This window comes from Podarcis erhardii, assembly GCF_964252035.2.
Source record: "Podarcis erhardii genome assembly, chromosome: 2".
Classification (NCBI taxonomy): Eukaryota; Metazoa; Chordata; class Lepidosauria; order Squamata; family Lacertidae; genus Podarcis; species Podarcis erhardii.
In genome coordinates, this window is record NC_138498.1 from 37905304 (window position 1) to 37921036 (window position 15733).

Here is a 15733-nt window from a genome sequence, read left to right on the forward strand (position 1 = left end):
TAGAGCAGAAAAAGTCTTTTATTGCACAGTGAAGTATACACTGTGGGCGGATAAATAACCATAAAGCAGCAGGAAGCTTGATCACAACTACCTCAACTATTGTTGAGTAGTTGGGCTAAATTTATATTCTAGCCAGCACAGTGCTATTCTGTGAGATTGATTTTCCTGAATGACCTTTTGGCCCGACACAAAACTCGCAAGCTCTCTCAGCAAATCACTGACGTTTAATGCTTCTTTTCCTTAGAAAAGCAAAGAAAGGCAGGCATAGTATTTTGCTTAATTCAATTCATCAAACAAAACAAAGGAAAGGTGGGGAAAGGCAAGGATGTCGTCTATACCAGGATCACCGGAGGATTTGTGAGAGCTGAGTTATTGAATCTACTATTCCTATTCCACCATTAGGGAATCGGGACTAAAGCTTTTAAGCTTTAAATATAACCAGAGGGGTAGGGCAAAAAGTGATTCCCACGTTTTTCGGACTGTGGCTTTATCTGAATTTTAAACATTTTGCTAAACTATGATGAGCAATTTTGGAATGGTACCCAACTTGTCACCTCTCATTAGTGAAGATTTATAGCACATTCAGTATACAGTGGTACCTCGGGTTAAGAACTTAATTCGTTCTGGAGGTCCATTCTTAACCTGAAACTGTTCTTAACCTGAGGTACCACTTTAGCTAATGCGGCCTCCTGCTGCCGCTGTGCCGCCGCCGCACAATTTCTGTTCTCATCCTGAAGCAAAGTTCTTAACCCGAGGTACTATTTCTGGGTTAGCGGAGTCTGTAACCTGAAGTGTCCGTAACCTGAAGCATCTGTAACCTGAGGTACCACTGTATTCCTTCTTTAGTAACAAGAAAAAGAAAGATTCGTCTAAGGAGAAGAGGGAGCACTATAACAGAGTAGCTGTCTCTGTGCTTTTTTTTTTTTTAGTGTTTTTTTGTTCCTCATATTACTTTGTAAGTGGCCTGTACACTGATGGTGTTCTAAAAATGAATAACAAACTACAAAACTTGCAAAAGAGGAGCTCTTAAACATTCTCTGCGAAGACCATCAGGAAACCTAAGGGGCAGTGAACTCAACAGACTTTCCATGGATCCAACAAATCTAAAACTTTCTTTTATGAACTAATTAAAAGTTGCTTATCAATAACTAGTTGTTCTTCGTGTGCTGTGAAATGGATACATGGGTTTTCAGATTCCACAGAGCAACTTAGAGAATGTTCTAGAGACAATGGTTAAGTCTTCTTTCCTTCTATTTTGCACATGTCTAAAGAGGTGTAGTGAGTGCTGGCCTCTTTGTTTGCTTCATAACCACACTGAGAGTTTACAACCTAAAGCATGGATGAGGAACACGCTGCCTTCAAAATGTTGTTTGCATCCAACTTCCAGCAGACCCAGGCAACATGGCAGGGATAGTGGGAGTTTCAGTAAAATAGCATCTGGAGGGCCCCAAGTTCCTCACTCCTAATTTAAAGACACATCTGTAGTGTGGGTTGTATGACAACATTTGGATTATTGCTCTATGTAGTCATAAGAAACCTACTTTTGTTCTTCATAATAACTCTCCATGACACAAACTAGCATACCTGGAGAAAGTTGCTGATGTTGTCAGGCAAACAAGGCTATTGAGAATACTGGTATCAAAAGTAGTACTGGAGTGCACTCCCCTTTCTGGGATAATAACCCCTCTGGAAAAGTCAATGAATTTGGCCATGGCTGCTATGGAATGTCTTCTAACATCACATAGAAGAGATTGTCCCAACAACTCATGATAATGTGACAGTGAAAATGATCAAGCAGAAAAGTCATTTGTTGGATCTCCAGAGCAAAGAAAGAGGTTAACATATCTGTGGAAAGCAGCTACTCCTTTCAGTGACCAGAACAGATACCATAAACACCTCTGTGAATCCCTAACATATTCCATGTTTTGTGGTTTGTAATTTTAATACACTTTGGAAGCAAATCTTGGCTAAAAAACAAGGCATAAATATGAATGAATGAATAAAATTAAAAAGTGCATATGCTTTATATCTCATCAACTATATATCTGCATGACTAATCATGACAGAAAATGCAGACTGCAGTAATAATAATTAATAATAATAATTTATTATTTATACCCCGCCCATCTGGCTGAGTTTCCCCAGCCACTCTGGGCGGCTCCCAATCAGTATTAAAAACAATACAGCATTACATATTAAAAACATCCCTGAACAGGGCTGCCTTAAGATGTCTTCTGAACGTCAGGTAATTCTTTATCTACACATGAATCCTAAGAATTGTAGCAGATAAAGATGACACATTTAGCTCCTTTGAACCTTTTCCATGTCTAGTTAGACACATGCAAGTTCCTTTCAAATGAACACTAAACATGTGTACGCTGCAGACAAACATCAAGGAATGGATCTCACCATCATGCTCTATCTGCAAGCATCCCTGTGTCACTTGATTGGCCATTGTTGGAGACAGAGTGCTGAACTGAATATGCTTTTAGTGTTATCCAGCAATGTTATGGTATTTGTGTAGAGAGTAAGTCTTTCTTGAAACAGCTCTCAGTTATGGACTGGAACAGTAACATCAAAAGCAGAAAATCTTTTCCAAAGAACCTTCTATTGCAAGACGGTACATATATTTATTTTGGATAGTTTGTACATTCTATGCCATGAATGAAAACATTTAGCCATATGAGGCCCCTGTGTAATATTTAATTGGCAGCATGCCACATACACCCACATACAGGAAAAACGTTTTTCTGCTTAACCAGTCACTCCTTCCTGAGACTACAGGAGACAATGTGGCTAAGTAAGCAGTAGTTGGTGTTATTTTACACCAAACTATACCTAACAGGATATGCGATTCCACTTTCTTTCAAAACACAGTATGAAAGTTAACTGTTTTCTGTTGTTGTTTTTCATTAGAGAGAGAAAAATACAGCAGGGGTCCCTGTTGAAAAAGATAAAAGTATTTTTGAGAAGAACCAAGAATCAATCAGAATTTTCTATCAGGTTGGGGGAAGAAAGGTATCCAAGCTAACTGGGATCTCTCGGGATGACTTCTGCTGCTGGCTCCATCATCTTCCTAAAAGTCCCATCAATTAAAGAAAACTGTGCAGGGCTGGGGAAAGATACAGACACAGAGCCACTATCATGGTTATCAAGATGTAATTCCCTGAATGTTGTGTTCCTGAAACTTTGCCATCAAGGGACAACAGGTTTGCTGAAGTGAATGAAACAAAGAGGGAGGACTGAATATTGGAACTACTATTTGTTCCTGCTAAACAAACAGCGTACTGTTCCAGATGGAGAGAGAGAAAGATTTTGATGTTGATTATCCATTGGTCAATGGAGCCTTAGAAGTCACCCTGGTACAGATTTATCGTAACACCTCACGTGATCAGCCTAAACATCTTCAGAAACTTTTTGATTCATTCCTGTTTAAGAATAGTATTTCTACACCCACTTTCTTTGTAATGATGAAGCAAAAAGATGCATGACAGTGGCAGTGAGGGGCACTTTCCCAAATTACTTGACATGGAGCAGCGGGAAAGAATCGTTCCATTGTCCTCCAAGTCTAAAAGGCTGTCAACCTCCACCATATTTTTGAAGCAAAATCAGGAAGAATGGGACTTTCAGGTGGAACACTGATTGCTACTTCTGATCTCAAGTCTTGACCTCACTCTGAAATGCTAACCTGAAGCAGGGCTGTGTATATTTCTATGTATTCTATGCAAGTGAAGAAGAAACATAGACTCTAGCACTGGGTACAGAATTATTCTTATCTTTGTAGGGAGCATTTTTAGTCTCATGACTGCAAATGCATGCTTGAAAATGCCTGGTAAGATATGATGAAACCTCAAAACCCAAAGGTGTGGTTAAATAAGATTTCTAGTGGGCAAGACTTCAGTATTACATGTAGGTTCAGGGGTAGGGGACGTTTTCCAGTCATATTCCGTCACGGAATCTTCCAGGTGTCACATATGCAAAACAAAAGAGAACATGTCTTAAAAACACCTACCTACACACTCCCTGAAGCTGGAAGAGAAACCTTGCCTTACACAATGGATGGGGGTAGAGAAGGCCTACATTCACTTCACAGAAGGTGATGCCATGATTAAAAATTTCTCACAGCCCCTGTTACCATCTCCTTTGTAACTGCCTCTCTGGTATTCAAATTGCAGACACCAAAAGCAAAGCCCAAAAGCAAAAGAAGCCGAGAGAGAAACAACATTGTATTGAACCTTGGGGTTCCTTCCAATTCTATGAAACACAGAAAGAGGAAAGGGGACTTGGAAATGTCAAGGGAGTTGGAAAGGAAGGGTTGACTCACCATGGCAAGACAGGAGGGAAGACCATGAGAGAGGGGTGACAGAAGCTGGATTAGGGTGTGGGCCCAGTAGCTGGTAAGAGTTGGGAATGCATGCTGGAAGTGGACTGGTTAAAAAAAAAAAAAGCCACAGGAAGGGCAACAGAGGCATATAGCCTCTTCCCTACGCCTGGCAACACCTAATCAAGGCACCTTTATTTGCTCCTGTTTTACATAAAGTAGAGCTGAGGTGTGAACAAAGATGCTCTGATTTTCTAGGTATTACCATCAAAAGTGAGAGGCTAAATGGAGAGCTAATGGATCCATCAGCCTCCTCAAGGCTTTTCTCTAGCAATTTGTTAGTGGTTGTTTTTCCTGGAAGGCTACAAAGGCAAGGCGGGTGATGCATGCATGGACAGCTGGTCACACTTCCCTCTTTTGATAAAAAACACAAAAGTATACCTAAAGACACAAGGTACTTTAAAAGCCACCTATGGCTATGTGAGCAAGGAGTTTTGATTATTATAGCATGGGGGACAGGCAGAGAGTTGGTTTGTTCGGAAAGGGTGCTGCCCTCTTTGACCATAGGAATAGCTAGTTCTAGCTGTTGTTGTGACATGTGTATGTCTTCCCCAAGAAACTGAGGGTGCTGTTCATAAGGTTTTCTAAATTTAGTGTAATAAGAACTAAGGGTTGTGACTGATCCAGAAACACAGTGAGCCTTCAGTCCCTTGCTAAGAGAGTAGAGGAAAATACCTTATTATCCTTCTCATCTCTGTGACTCACCCCAGTGACTATAGGGTAGAGCTTCTGCTCAGAGAAGGTGATCCAAGCAAGATTTGTCTCAGTATTGATGTCAACTCCTCAAATACGAAGCCTCCAAGATAGGGACTGAAACCACATTTTGAAGCAAGTTTCATTCCCTGGCTAGTACAGTGGTACCTCAGGTTACAAACACCTTGGGTTACAAACACTTCGGGTTATAGAGTACGCAAACCCGGAAGTAGTACCTCGGGTTAAGAACTTTACCTCAGGATGAGAAGAGAAATAGCGCACTGGTGACGCGGCGGCAGCAGGAGGCCCCATTAGCTGAAGTGGTACCTCAGGTTAAGAACGGTTTCAGGTTAAGAACGGACCTCCGGAACAAATTAAGTTCGTAACCAGAGGTACCACTGTATGCAAACTATACTTAGCAGGAACCATGGTTTACCCAATTCAGATATCATGGCAAACTATGGCTATGTCAACCCAGAGAAGGGAAGGAGGAGGAACTTGCTCATGACGCCTGCAGTAAGTGTATGTCTGCAAGCTTAAAACTAGTATCACAACAGTCTAAAGATTGCACATACAATTAAACAGTTCAATGCCTATATTCTGCATTGAAATGAAAATTCTAAATAATTGCAAGCAATGAATATTTTATAAGGAATCAATTATTCAATTACCTTTGGTTTTTTGTTCAGCAGCCTGAAAAACAAAAAGAAAAAAAGTTGTTAGTAGCAAGATTTTTACTGAAGACATCTGTGAAAAGCATCTTGCAATCAACCATACCATATATAAAATATAACCAAATATGGCTTGTTCAACAGTTTAGAATACACAATTTTTTTTAAGAATAGAGGAGGACAGAGCTGTTGTTTTTCCATAGCCTTTTACTGGCAGCAGAACACCTGAAGTATATTATAGTGCTTACTTTTTTTCTTCTTGGTGCAACAAGAAGAATGAAGTCTTACAGATGCAAGCAGTAAGGTGTTTAGGACTGCAACCAAACAATAGCAGAACTAGGCTTCAGCACAAAAGGGCAATCACTTCATAGCTATCTTTTCACAAAAACACTACTTCCTTGAGAGATCTCAACATTTGGGAGCACATATATGAAGAATGTGAGCTGTGACCAACCCTCGCTCTCTGGCACATGCATGTATACATTTTTGCAATGGTTTATGGCATAAAAAACATTTGTTTATATGCATATAAAAATGTGTATTCTACTTGGGAAGCCACTATATTTCAAAGTTAAAATTTCTTACATCTTTTCCTCTAGAAGTTTGTTCATTTTAACTCATGATTCTGCTTTAAAGTGAAAGCAAAGATGGGCGCTCAGCAGCAGAAGTCAACATACAGGTCTAGTTTGATAACACAAATTGCTGCTTTACCACTTAAGAAATAAATGTACAGAACATATGCTACAAAGTTTATTTTGAATATATGTTATAATTTACAGATTACCTATGTATAGACACTACTGAGACAGGCAGTATTAAGCTATGAAATATGAACATCACCCATAAGGATACATTATGAAATAAGGCACTTCAGTATATTTACAGAGAACTCTTGGCACTAGTCACACAAGCAGTTAAATAATTACATGAACTGAGCAATGAAAATAGTTTAGAGTGTCAATGAAAGAATTAGACTAAGTAAGGAAATATTTTTATATCTTGAAGATACACAAGGTAAAACAGGAGCGGGTGGTGCTGTGATCTAAACCAGTGGTCTAAACCACTGAACCTTTTGGCCTTGCTGATCAGAAGGTCGGCGGTTCGAATCCACAGTACAATCTACAAGTACCTTAAACGAGTATATTTGCAAATAACCATTATTCTGTTGAAAGAAATTGACTTGAAACTGCCTTAAATGCAATAAAATGGCTGTAAGTTGCTTGCAAATCAGATTCATAGAAAGAATTTTATGAGCAGTTTAAATATATTAAGTTTTGGGTGGAAAAAGTAGATACCAGAGGTGTTAAAGGTTAACATTTTTAATGCCCAGTCTCAAAAGAGCTACTTAAAATACATCCAAATGCTTGGACATACTCAGTGGGGATTCTGGCTCCCCCTTCTCTTTGAGCAAATGACTGCAGGGCCAGAATTCCAGGGCCAGGTATTTCAAAGAGCCTCCTGAGAGAAGTGTGTCTGGCCCCTTGCTCCCTGAGTTTAGGAGGGTGGTGAATTCGCTTTTATTTAAGCAGGCTTTTGTTGGTGTCTGATTTTATCATACATTCTGCTACTGATTTACATTGATGTTTTCTGTTGTAATTCATTACGATTTTAGGCTGTGTTTTTGTTTATGTGTATCACACTGATATATTTGAAATCTACCTGAACCCTCTGGTAAAAACAGTGGGGCAGAAACATGTTTATTATCATCATCCCCATCACCCTCATCACTACAAGTTGCTCCTGAAAATTTCCTCCATTTGGTCTATGGCATGGGGGCGGCTGCTTTTTGAGAAGCTCAAGCCCAAATCCCGAACCTTCCCCAGGCATGTGGAACTAGCTGCACAGTTCTTTATATCCTGGCAACATGTGTTACTAAAATATTGTTCATAATTGAACTACAACTTATAAATTGAATTTGTATGAAAGAAAAATCCTTAATTATACATAATGGTCTATAGACCAAATATTAACAAATGGGCTATTTTGATCTGGCTTCAAGCTCTGTTTCAGAATAGAAACAGCCTTCGTCACTCTAATGGGGATTGGATAGAAGGAGCGAAAGCCTATTGGTTTTTCTGCACCTCTCAGCAGCCTTTGATAGCATCAACCATGGGTTTCTTTTGGAACAGTTGTCTGGGTTAGGTTTAGGAGGCCTCTGGCCCCTCTTGGATAATAAATATGGGTATTTCTAATCCAATTATAGTAAAAGCATTTTCTTAGATGCACAGATGCATAGATCACATGGTATATTTCTGCCTGTTAGAAGAAATGTGACGAAAACCAAATGCATAAAATTTGGTAGCTTTTACAAATATTGGTCACAGACTATGCGACTATATATAAAAGCAAATCCAAATAATTAATCCAAGATACAATCACCCTAAAATAATAAAATTACATCATTAAAGAGACATTCAAACAAACCTTTTTCTGAGCACCTTCCTTCTTTTTCTTTTCTTCCTGCTTTTTCTTTTTCTTTTCTTCCATCAAATGTTCCTCTTCTTGTGTTTGTTCTTTCTCCCTGTTTAAAATGGCAGAATGGTAACTGTTTTAGAGAGGGTTGTTTTACACAAAAGCTGTAAATAAGCCTGAGTGATATCCAAAGCTGCTAATATTTAAATGCATTTTATACTACAATGTGTATTTAAAAAATAATAATCAGTAACCCACAACTCTTTACTACTGTAACAAACAGCATTTAGAAATAATTGGCATTAATTAATAACCCTACAAAAGCAATCAAAATTTCCAAGTCTTACAAGAGGCATTTCCTGTATGTTCCATACGTCTTCAATTGTTCTGCATATACCACAGATGAAACCAAAAATAGTATGAGCAAATGTCTCAAGCAACAGGGCTTTTCTTTCCCCTCTCTCCATTCCACCACAGCACTCCACATGTCCCCCAAATCTGCTCTGAATGACTGGGGGACCCTCCAAAGCATATTTTAGGGGTGTACGGGGTGTGGAATACAGTACCTACAACTTATTAAGTGAACACTTGAGAAACTTTAAAGATACACACCTGAAACTCTTTTTTAAAAAGTCTCACTAGATTGGTAAGAAACCTGATGCAAAAACCTATAAAAACCTAACCCTAATAAATAATAGAAAAATAGTATTAGAGGGATTAATAAACGACAAATTAGCAAAAATTGCAGCTAAAAACTAGTAACTACATCTTTAGTGGGGATGTAGGTACAAATTTCACTAAAAATGCAAAAGGACTAACATTTCATTACAATTGGAATAAGTAGCTGATGGAACAAAGGTAGTGGTGGTGAGGAGATAGATTATAATTTTAATTTGAAGAATAATTCTAGCTTTTTTACATTTTAAAAATCACTTAAGCTCCATTTGTTTTCAGTACTGTATTTGAACTTAAAATATTAGAGATATGAGTAATTAAACATAAAAAGGCCAAGGTTCAGTCACACTGTATCTCCAGAGAGGGTTCAAAAATTACACATAGGCAACCCAATCCACTCTACAATTTAATTTCAGGCCAAGAATTTTGGTTTCACTGGGCTGCAGATCAAGCTAGATGTGTTAAGTATGCTAAAAACTCACACATCTTCCGCACCATCAAGCTGTTTTTCAATAGGTACGGTTACAGCTTATTTCCCAAAGCTTTTCCAGCTGGTAACAATAGCAATCTCTCTCATGGGCACTGTGCTACAGTTTGTAAAGTGGCAAATTTGAGAAAATAGGCAGGAAGTCTGTCACTCTTCTGTCATTTTTACCCAGTGTCAGATATCCAGCATACAAAATCCTGACCCATTGTGATAGCAGATGAAGCTTTTGACCCAACACCATAGTTCTGTACAAGCAAGATCAATGAACTGTGAATTATGTTGTTACGCAGCCAGCAACTACGAACTCTGCTAAAAATAAGCCTCTCTCAAAGCAGAAATTTGTTCAAGAGTTAATTATCTGTCTTTTTTCAAGTATAACCTCAGTGTGAAGCTTTTTAAAGGGAGTATTTGGACAGTACAAAGGGAGTAGTGAACAGTATATTCATGCAGAAATTTGAAAATATTACACACACACACACACACACACACACACACACACACACACAATGTGGCCAAATTTGAAGCTAAACATTTTTTTTAAAAAAAGTATTTATTATTAACTCACTGAGGAACATGGGGACACACTCCTGTTTAGGATACAAAGGGTTGTGTCTTAGATCAGGTAGGGAGAACCTGTGGCGCTCAAAGATATTGATGGACTATAACTTCCACCACCCCCCTGACCATGCTGGCTGGCATAGATGGGAGAAGTCCAATAACATCTGGAGGACCACAGGTTTCCCATCCATCCTAGATGGCAAAATGTAGTCTTTTTTACTACCTTTAACACTGCAATCAAGAGGTTTGGGAACTACGGCTCCCAGAGTACCTTTAAGCTTGCCTTTTGTGTTTTGGGAATATTTTAACTCAAACTGTAACTGTGACAAAAGCTGTGAAGGAACAAAAGCAAAGAAATAGATAGAAGGTTGACAGCCTGCAATGTAGGGGGGCTGCAGTTTGCTATGCTAGGAAAAGAGCCAGTGTTTGTGTGTATGTTTGTGTTACAATCATGGCTAAAATCATAGAAAAAAACGTCGTAGACTTGGATCACAGAGTAACTCTTGGAGAGTTAAAATGTGAATGTATGGACAGAAAAACCTTGAAAAGAAAACCATAGCTTGAAGTTTTCATTTATTTATTGTAGTGGGGGAACTGCCCAGCAGCTGTGAATTTCAGAAAGGGTTTGAAAATTAAAACTTTGTACAGATCTAGTTACCTCACCTCAAAAAAGAATATTGCAGAACTGGAAAAAGGTTCAGAAAAAGGCAACCAAAATGATCAAGGGGTTAGAGGAACTCCCCTATCAGGGAAGATTACATTTGAGACTTTTTAGTTTAGAAAAAGCAGCAAGTAAGGCAAAGAAGACAGAGGTGTATAAATGTATTCATGGTGTATAGGAAGGATACCTTTAAAGGGGGATTAGACAAATTCATAGGGGATATACATGTCAGTGGCTACTAGCCACAATGGCTGTGTTCTATCTCCACTATTGGAGATATATTCAGAGTCAGACTCGCCGGGAATCACTAGTGTGGAGAGTGCTACTGCACACAGGTCCTGTTTGTGGGTTTCCCATAGGCCAGAGGTCAGCAACCTAAGGCCCATGGGCCAGAAGTGGACCATGAGGGTCGCTTAATTGGCCCATGAGCCACCCCTGAACCGAGCCGCCCGCTTGGCGAGTCCCCGCGCGCTGCGCTAAACCATGTGATAAAAACGCTGTCTAAAGTCTGTAGCATACACTTAACTTGTCAATATGGATGCTCACACAAAATAAGGAAAGACAAATGTCACTGCTGGTGTGTGGCAAAGCTTTTAAACCAGTGGTGGCCAAACTTGACCCTCCAGCTGCTTTTGGACTACAACTCCCATCATCCCTAGCTAACAGGACCAGTGGTCAGGGATGAAGGGAACTGTAGTCCCAAAACAGCTGGAGGGCCCAGTTTGGCCACCACTGTTTTAAACATTGTGGGTTTACTGAAGTCATCCTATTAGTGCAAGGATTTCTGTCCTGCACCCCTCCCCCCAAATCTATTCTAGGGTTTTTTTCCAATCCTCTAGAGAAGATGGGAGGGAGGACAGGAAAACTCTTTAGGTTTTTTAAAGACATGATTTCACTGTAATTTATCACTGCTCAAATATACACCTCTACTTCACACCTATCTACACAGCAATCGGCTATCAGAAAAAAAATGACACCGATTTCTTCCTCTGCTATATTGGATGGAGGCTGCCATGTCTGCTAGTACCATACAGGAAGGGGTGCTTTTTCCCATCTCTCACAAATTGGAAGATTCACTTTTGCCACATACTAACTGCATCTCATGAAGGAGAGCTACACTAGAAATACTGCCCCACCCCCCAAATAGTTGATCTCAACCAACACACAACTGTTATCCTTTAGTCTAATGCTTACACTTTATGTTATTGAAAGGAATCTGTTGTATAATTCTGTTTCTTGAGGGATGATCAATTGATGACCCATGGGCAAAAACAGTGAAACTTCCCCCCCCCCCAAAGATGAACTTAACAAAGTGCTGAAATATTATAACAATAATAACAATTATTATTATTATTATTATTATTATTATTATTATTATTATTATTATTATTTATTTGTACCCCGCCCATCTGGCTGGGTTTCCCCAGCCACTCTGGGCGGCTTCCAACAAAGATGAAAAATACACTAAAATGTCACATATTAAAAACTTCCCTGAACAGGGCTGCCTTCAGATGTCTTCTGAATAGTACAGTTTATTTACAAAATATGAATGCTTAATTTTGATCCCACAGAATACTGTGGATCTACCCAATAACTACCAGCTTCATATTCTGTTTAAAATTTAAAATTTGGGTACCTGTCTTCAACTAAATAATCCTTGAATGTATATACAGTGGTACCTTGGGTTACATACGCTTCAGGTTACAGACTCTGCTAACCCAGAAATAGTACCTCGGGTTAAGAACTTTGCTTCAGGATGAGAACAGAAATCGTGCTCCAGCAGCGCAGCAGCGGTGGGAGGCCCCATTAGCTAAAGCGGTGCTTCAGGTTAAGAACAGTTTCAGGTTAAGAATGGACCTCTGGAACGAATGAATACGTAACCAGAGGTACCACTGTATAGAGAAACACAGAAACTGTGTCCTTCTCGCACTGCAGTGAGAATGTTACAGTGTAAAAGGCACTTGGAACAAAGTTCCAGCTACAATGGTAGTTGAAGACAACCTAAAAAGAAAATCTAGTAACTGGCTCATGATAAATTGTTCCATAAGCAGGTGTTCAGGAAGTTTCTCCAATGGTGTTAAAGCAAGACTCCTTTCTGTTCCAAATCCAGATAGATGCAGAAAGGCAGCATTTTAAGGCATCCATAAAGGGAAAAGAAAGGAAAGAGCCATTGATTTGTGGGTTGTAGTCCTATATCCTGCTTTCACTATAACTCTCGTGCAAAATGCTTCTGCCACATAATAAAGAAAAGACTGGGATTCATAATTAAAATGTGAGGTTGCATGGCAGTTTTGATGTTGGGTGTTTCAAAAGATGAAGTGTACACCTATGCAGCCAGCGCAGCTGACAACTTTGAAAGTGTGAGAGAATTCCAAGCAAGACCTGATCAAAGGAAGGCCTACAAACACATTAGCCTTTTCTAAAAATTTTTTTAAAGAAATGATTCTTCACTACTACAAACACCAGCCAAAGATATTAAAAACCTTTGCTAAAATTGTCATTGGTATTTCTGCTCTCCAGATGAGTACTGAAACAGCGTTTAAAAGGCTGAAACTCATGTTCTCCATCAGTTGTTAAAAGTTACTGGTTCAAATATCACACAAGGAGAAAATCAAAGAATTGTATATCTTAAGTGTTTCTTCAAATTCTTCTTTCAACTGCAGCCCAATAATGTTGGTCTAGATGCCTCTCCAGATAGCGCCCCCTCCAACTTTGGGAGACTTGATTACTTGAGTGGATTTTATCTTATTGTAATATTAGATTTGTGTCTGTGATTGTATATCTGCTTGTGCAGTCCTCTATAACTGAAGTGAACATGCTGCTAGGGGACAATTTTAGAAATACCAGTAGGCCAACAACTTCACTGGTAAAATATCATATTTTTCGCCCTATAGGACGCATTTTCCCCCTCCAAAAATGAAGGGGAAATGTGTGTGCGTCCTATGGGGCGCATGCAGGCTTTCACTGAAGCCTGGAGAGCGAGAGGGGTCGGTGCGCACCGACCCCTCTCACTCTCCAGGCTTCAGGAAGCTATCCGCAAGCCGTGGGAGAGCTGTGCAACTTTGCGCAGCTCTCCCACGGCTTGCAGATAGCAGCATGTTCTGGGGGCTGGGGAAGATTGCGCTTCCCCCGCCCCAGCCCCGCACCTGGGGAGGAAATAATTTTTTTTTCTTTATTTCCCCCCAAAAAAACTAGGTGCGTCCTACGGGCCGGTGCGTCCTATGGGGCGAAAAATACGGTATGTATGCTCTAGAAGGTAAATGATGCCCAAACCCCTAAACCAGTGGTTCCCAATAGGGAATCTGCATAACCCACCCACCTGGGGCACAAGTCACATAACGAAAGCTACCACTGAGATAACATTTTCAAAAGTAGGGGGTCCATGGCTCGGCTTTTGAAAGACAGGGGGTCCGCAGTACTTAGCAAAATGGGAACCACTGCCCTAAATCTATTCAGCTCCTTGCCCTGCACAGGTCACAACCCAAACAAATCCCCCACCCTCCAGTGCACATGGGTAGGAGAGATAGGGAATTTTCCAGCTGCTGTAGCTAGAGAGGAACACCTGGCTCTTTTGTTGCCCACAATTAGATTTCTGGAGGTATTTGTAGTTCTGACTCTTAGAGGGGTTTTTTAATTGATTGTGTTGAAATCATTTCTGCAGTTTTAATGTATTTTATCTGACTGTGTTGTATTTTAGAAATAAACCACCAAGTTATCCATTCATGTCTAAGTTTGGCTCTAAATAAAAATCAATTTGAATGGTTGAGTGGCTTGAAGGGAATGCTCCAGTCCTTTCCATACCTTATTCCCCTATTTTCCCTGCCCCATTTACCACTTCTCATCCCCAGATGCTACTCCCTAGGCAAGATCACAGGGCAAGATGTGAAAAACCCTCCCCTGTCTTCTGTTCTTCCAAACAGCATCCAATTCCTGACAAGGTAAGAAACATTCACTGCTTGATTTCATGGCCTTTGGGGATGTGAAGGTCCCACAGGGATACATCTTGCCCCTCATGAAATTCAGCATGAAAGCCCTGCAAAAGGTTGTTCAGTCATTTGGAATGTGGTATCATCAATATGATGATACCCATCAATCTCTCCCCTCCTTTCCATTGCATTTCAAGGAGGCTGCAGAGTGCCTCAACTGCTAGCTGTGGAAGGAAGATCACTTATTTCCTCCAGGGTGCCCTGCAGTGGTAGATGACCTACCTCAACACTGTCCCAATATGTGAAGCAACTTTCATGTCCTCACAGAAACAAACAACAGAGAGACACTTACGCTGAAGAAAGCAGAAGCTCACAGTCAAGGACATCACTGCAACAGAGGCTAACCTTGATTATAATGACAGGTTTCTAGAAGTGGAAAGCAGGTTTTTCACCCTCACAGCTCTGTATTACACTGCAGCCCTTTAACCCACAGGAACTGAAGGAGAGCTCAATGAGAACAAAGCCTACTTGCACAACTTCTGCTGCAGGTTCAGTTTGTTTGTTAGGCTTAGAGATGGGAAGGCACAGAAAAAATCATAGGAAGAAGTGAAGTGAAACTTCTCCCACCATTTTTTCCAAATTTGTCCCCATTGGGGGAAAAATAGGGGAGGGGGGTTGGATTATGGCATATTTTCTTTTCAAATGATGAACAGCATGTTTAAGACAAGGTGTAACAGGAAGCCTTTTTGTCAGACTGTATTATAAGTCCTTTCCATACCTTATTCCCCTAGCAAATCCTGAGTTGTACAATGAGAGTACAACTCTCAGTGTTTTGTAGTAAACTACAAAACAAGCTGCACACTTAGGGCTTGACATTGGAAAGTGACTTTCAAATGTTGCAGAATACAGAGTTAGATCTGAATATGTGTACAGATGGATCCTGAATATCCACATAAGGATCAGATCATGCAGTTACACCCACTTCTTGCCCCCCCTTTAAAAAAATCATTCTGCATGAATACTCAAGTCTTACAGCCATTCTAAGACTTGCTAAAGTACTGTACTCTAGCCTGTTGTTTGAAGATTGTCACCCACTGACTTATATTCATATTTTTCAGAGACTGTAAAGATATCTAGATATAATTCATAGAATAATAGAATCACAGAATTGTAGAGTTGGAAGGTACCATGAGGGTCATCCAGTCCACCCCTGCTATGCAGGAATCTTTTGCCCAATGTTCCTCACACTGTTTTGTTATTCTGACCTGC

At 40.0% G+C, this 15733-nt stretch overlaps 1 protein-coding gene across 8 annotated transcripts in view; it reads right to left on the minus strand.

Annotated features, from left to right (window-relative positions):
• Positions 1 to 15733, minus strand: part of TNRC6C (trinucleotide repeat containing adaptor 6C) — a 425196-nt gene that overhangs the window by 82913 nt on the left and 326550 nt on the right. For all 8 annotated transcript variants that reach the window (XM_081850638.1, XM_081850636.1, XM_081850635.1 and 5 more), the window contains 2 exons: positions 8170 to 8266; positions 5746 to 5767 (listed from right to left, as the gene is read on the minus strand). In XM_081850638.1, the coding sequence (XP_081706764.1) occupies positions 5746 to 5767; positions 8170 to 8266 (119 nt within the window). The remainder of the gene's footprint in view (positions 1 to 5745; positions 5768 to 8169; positions 8267 to 15733) is intronic.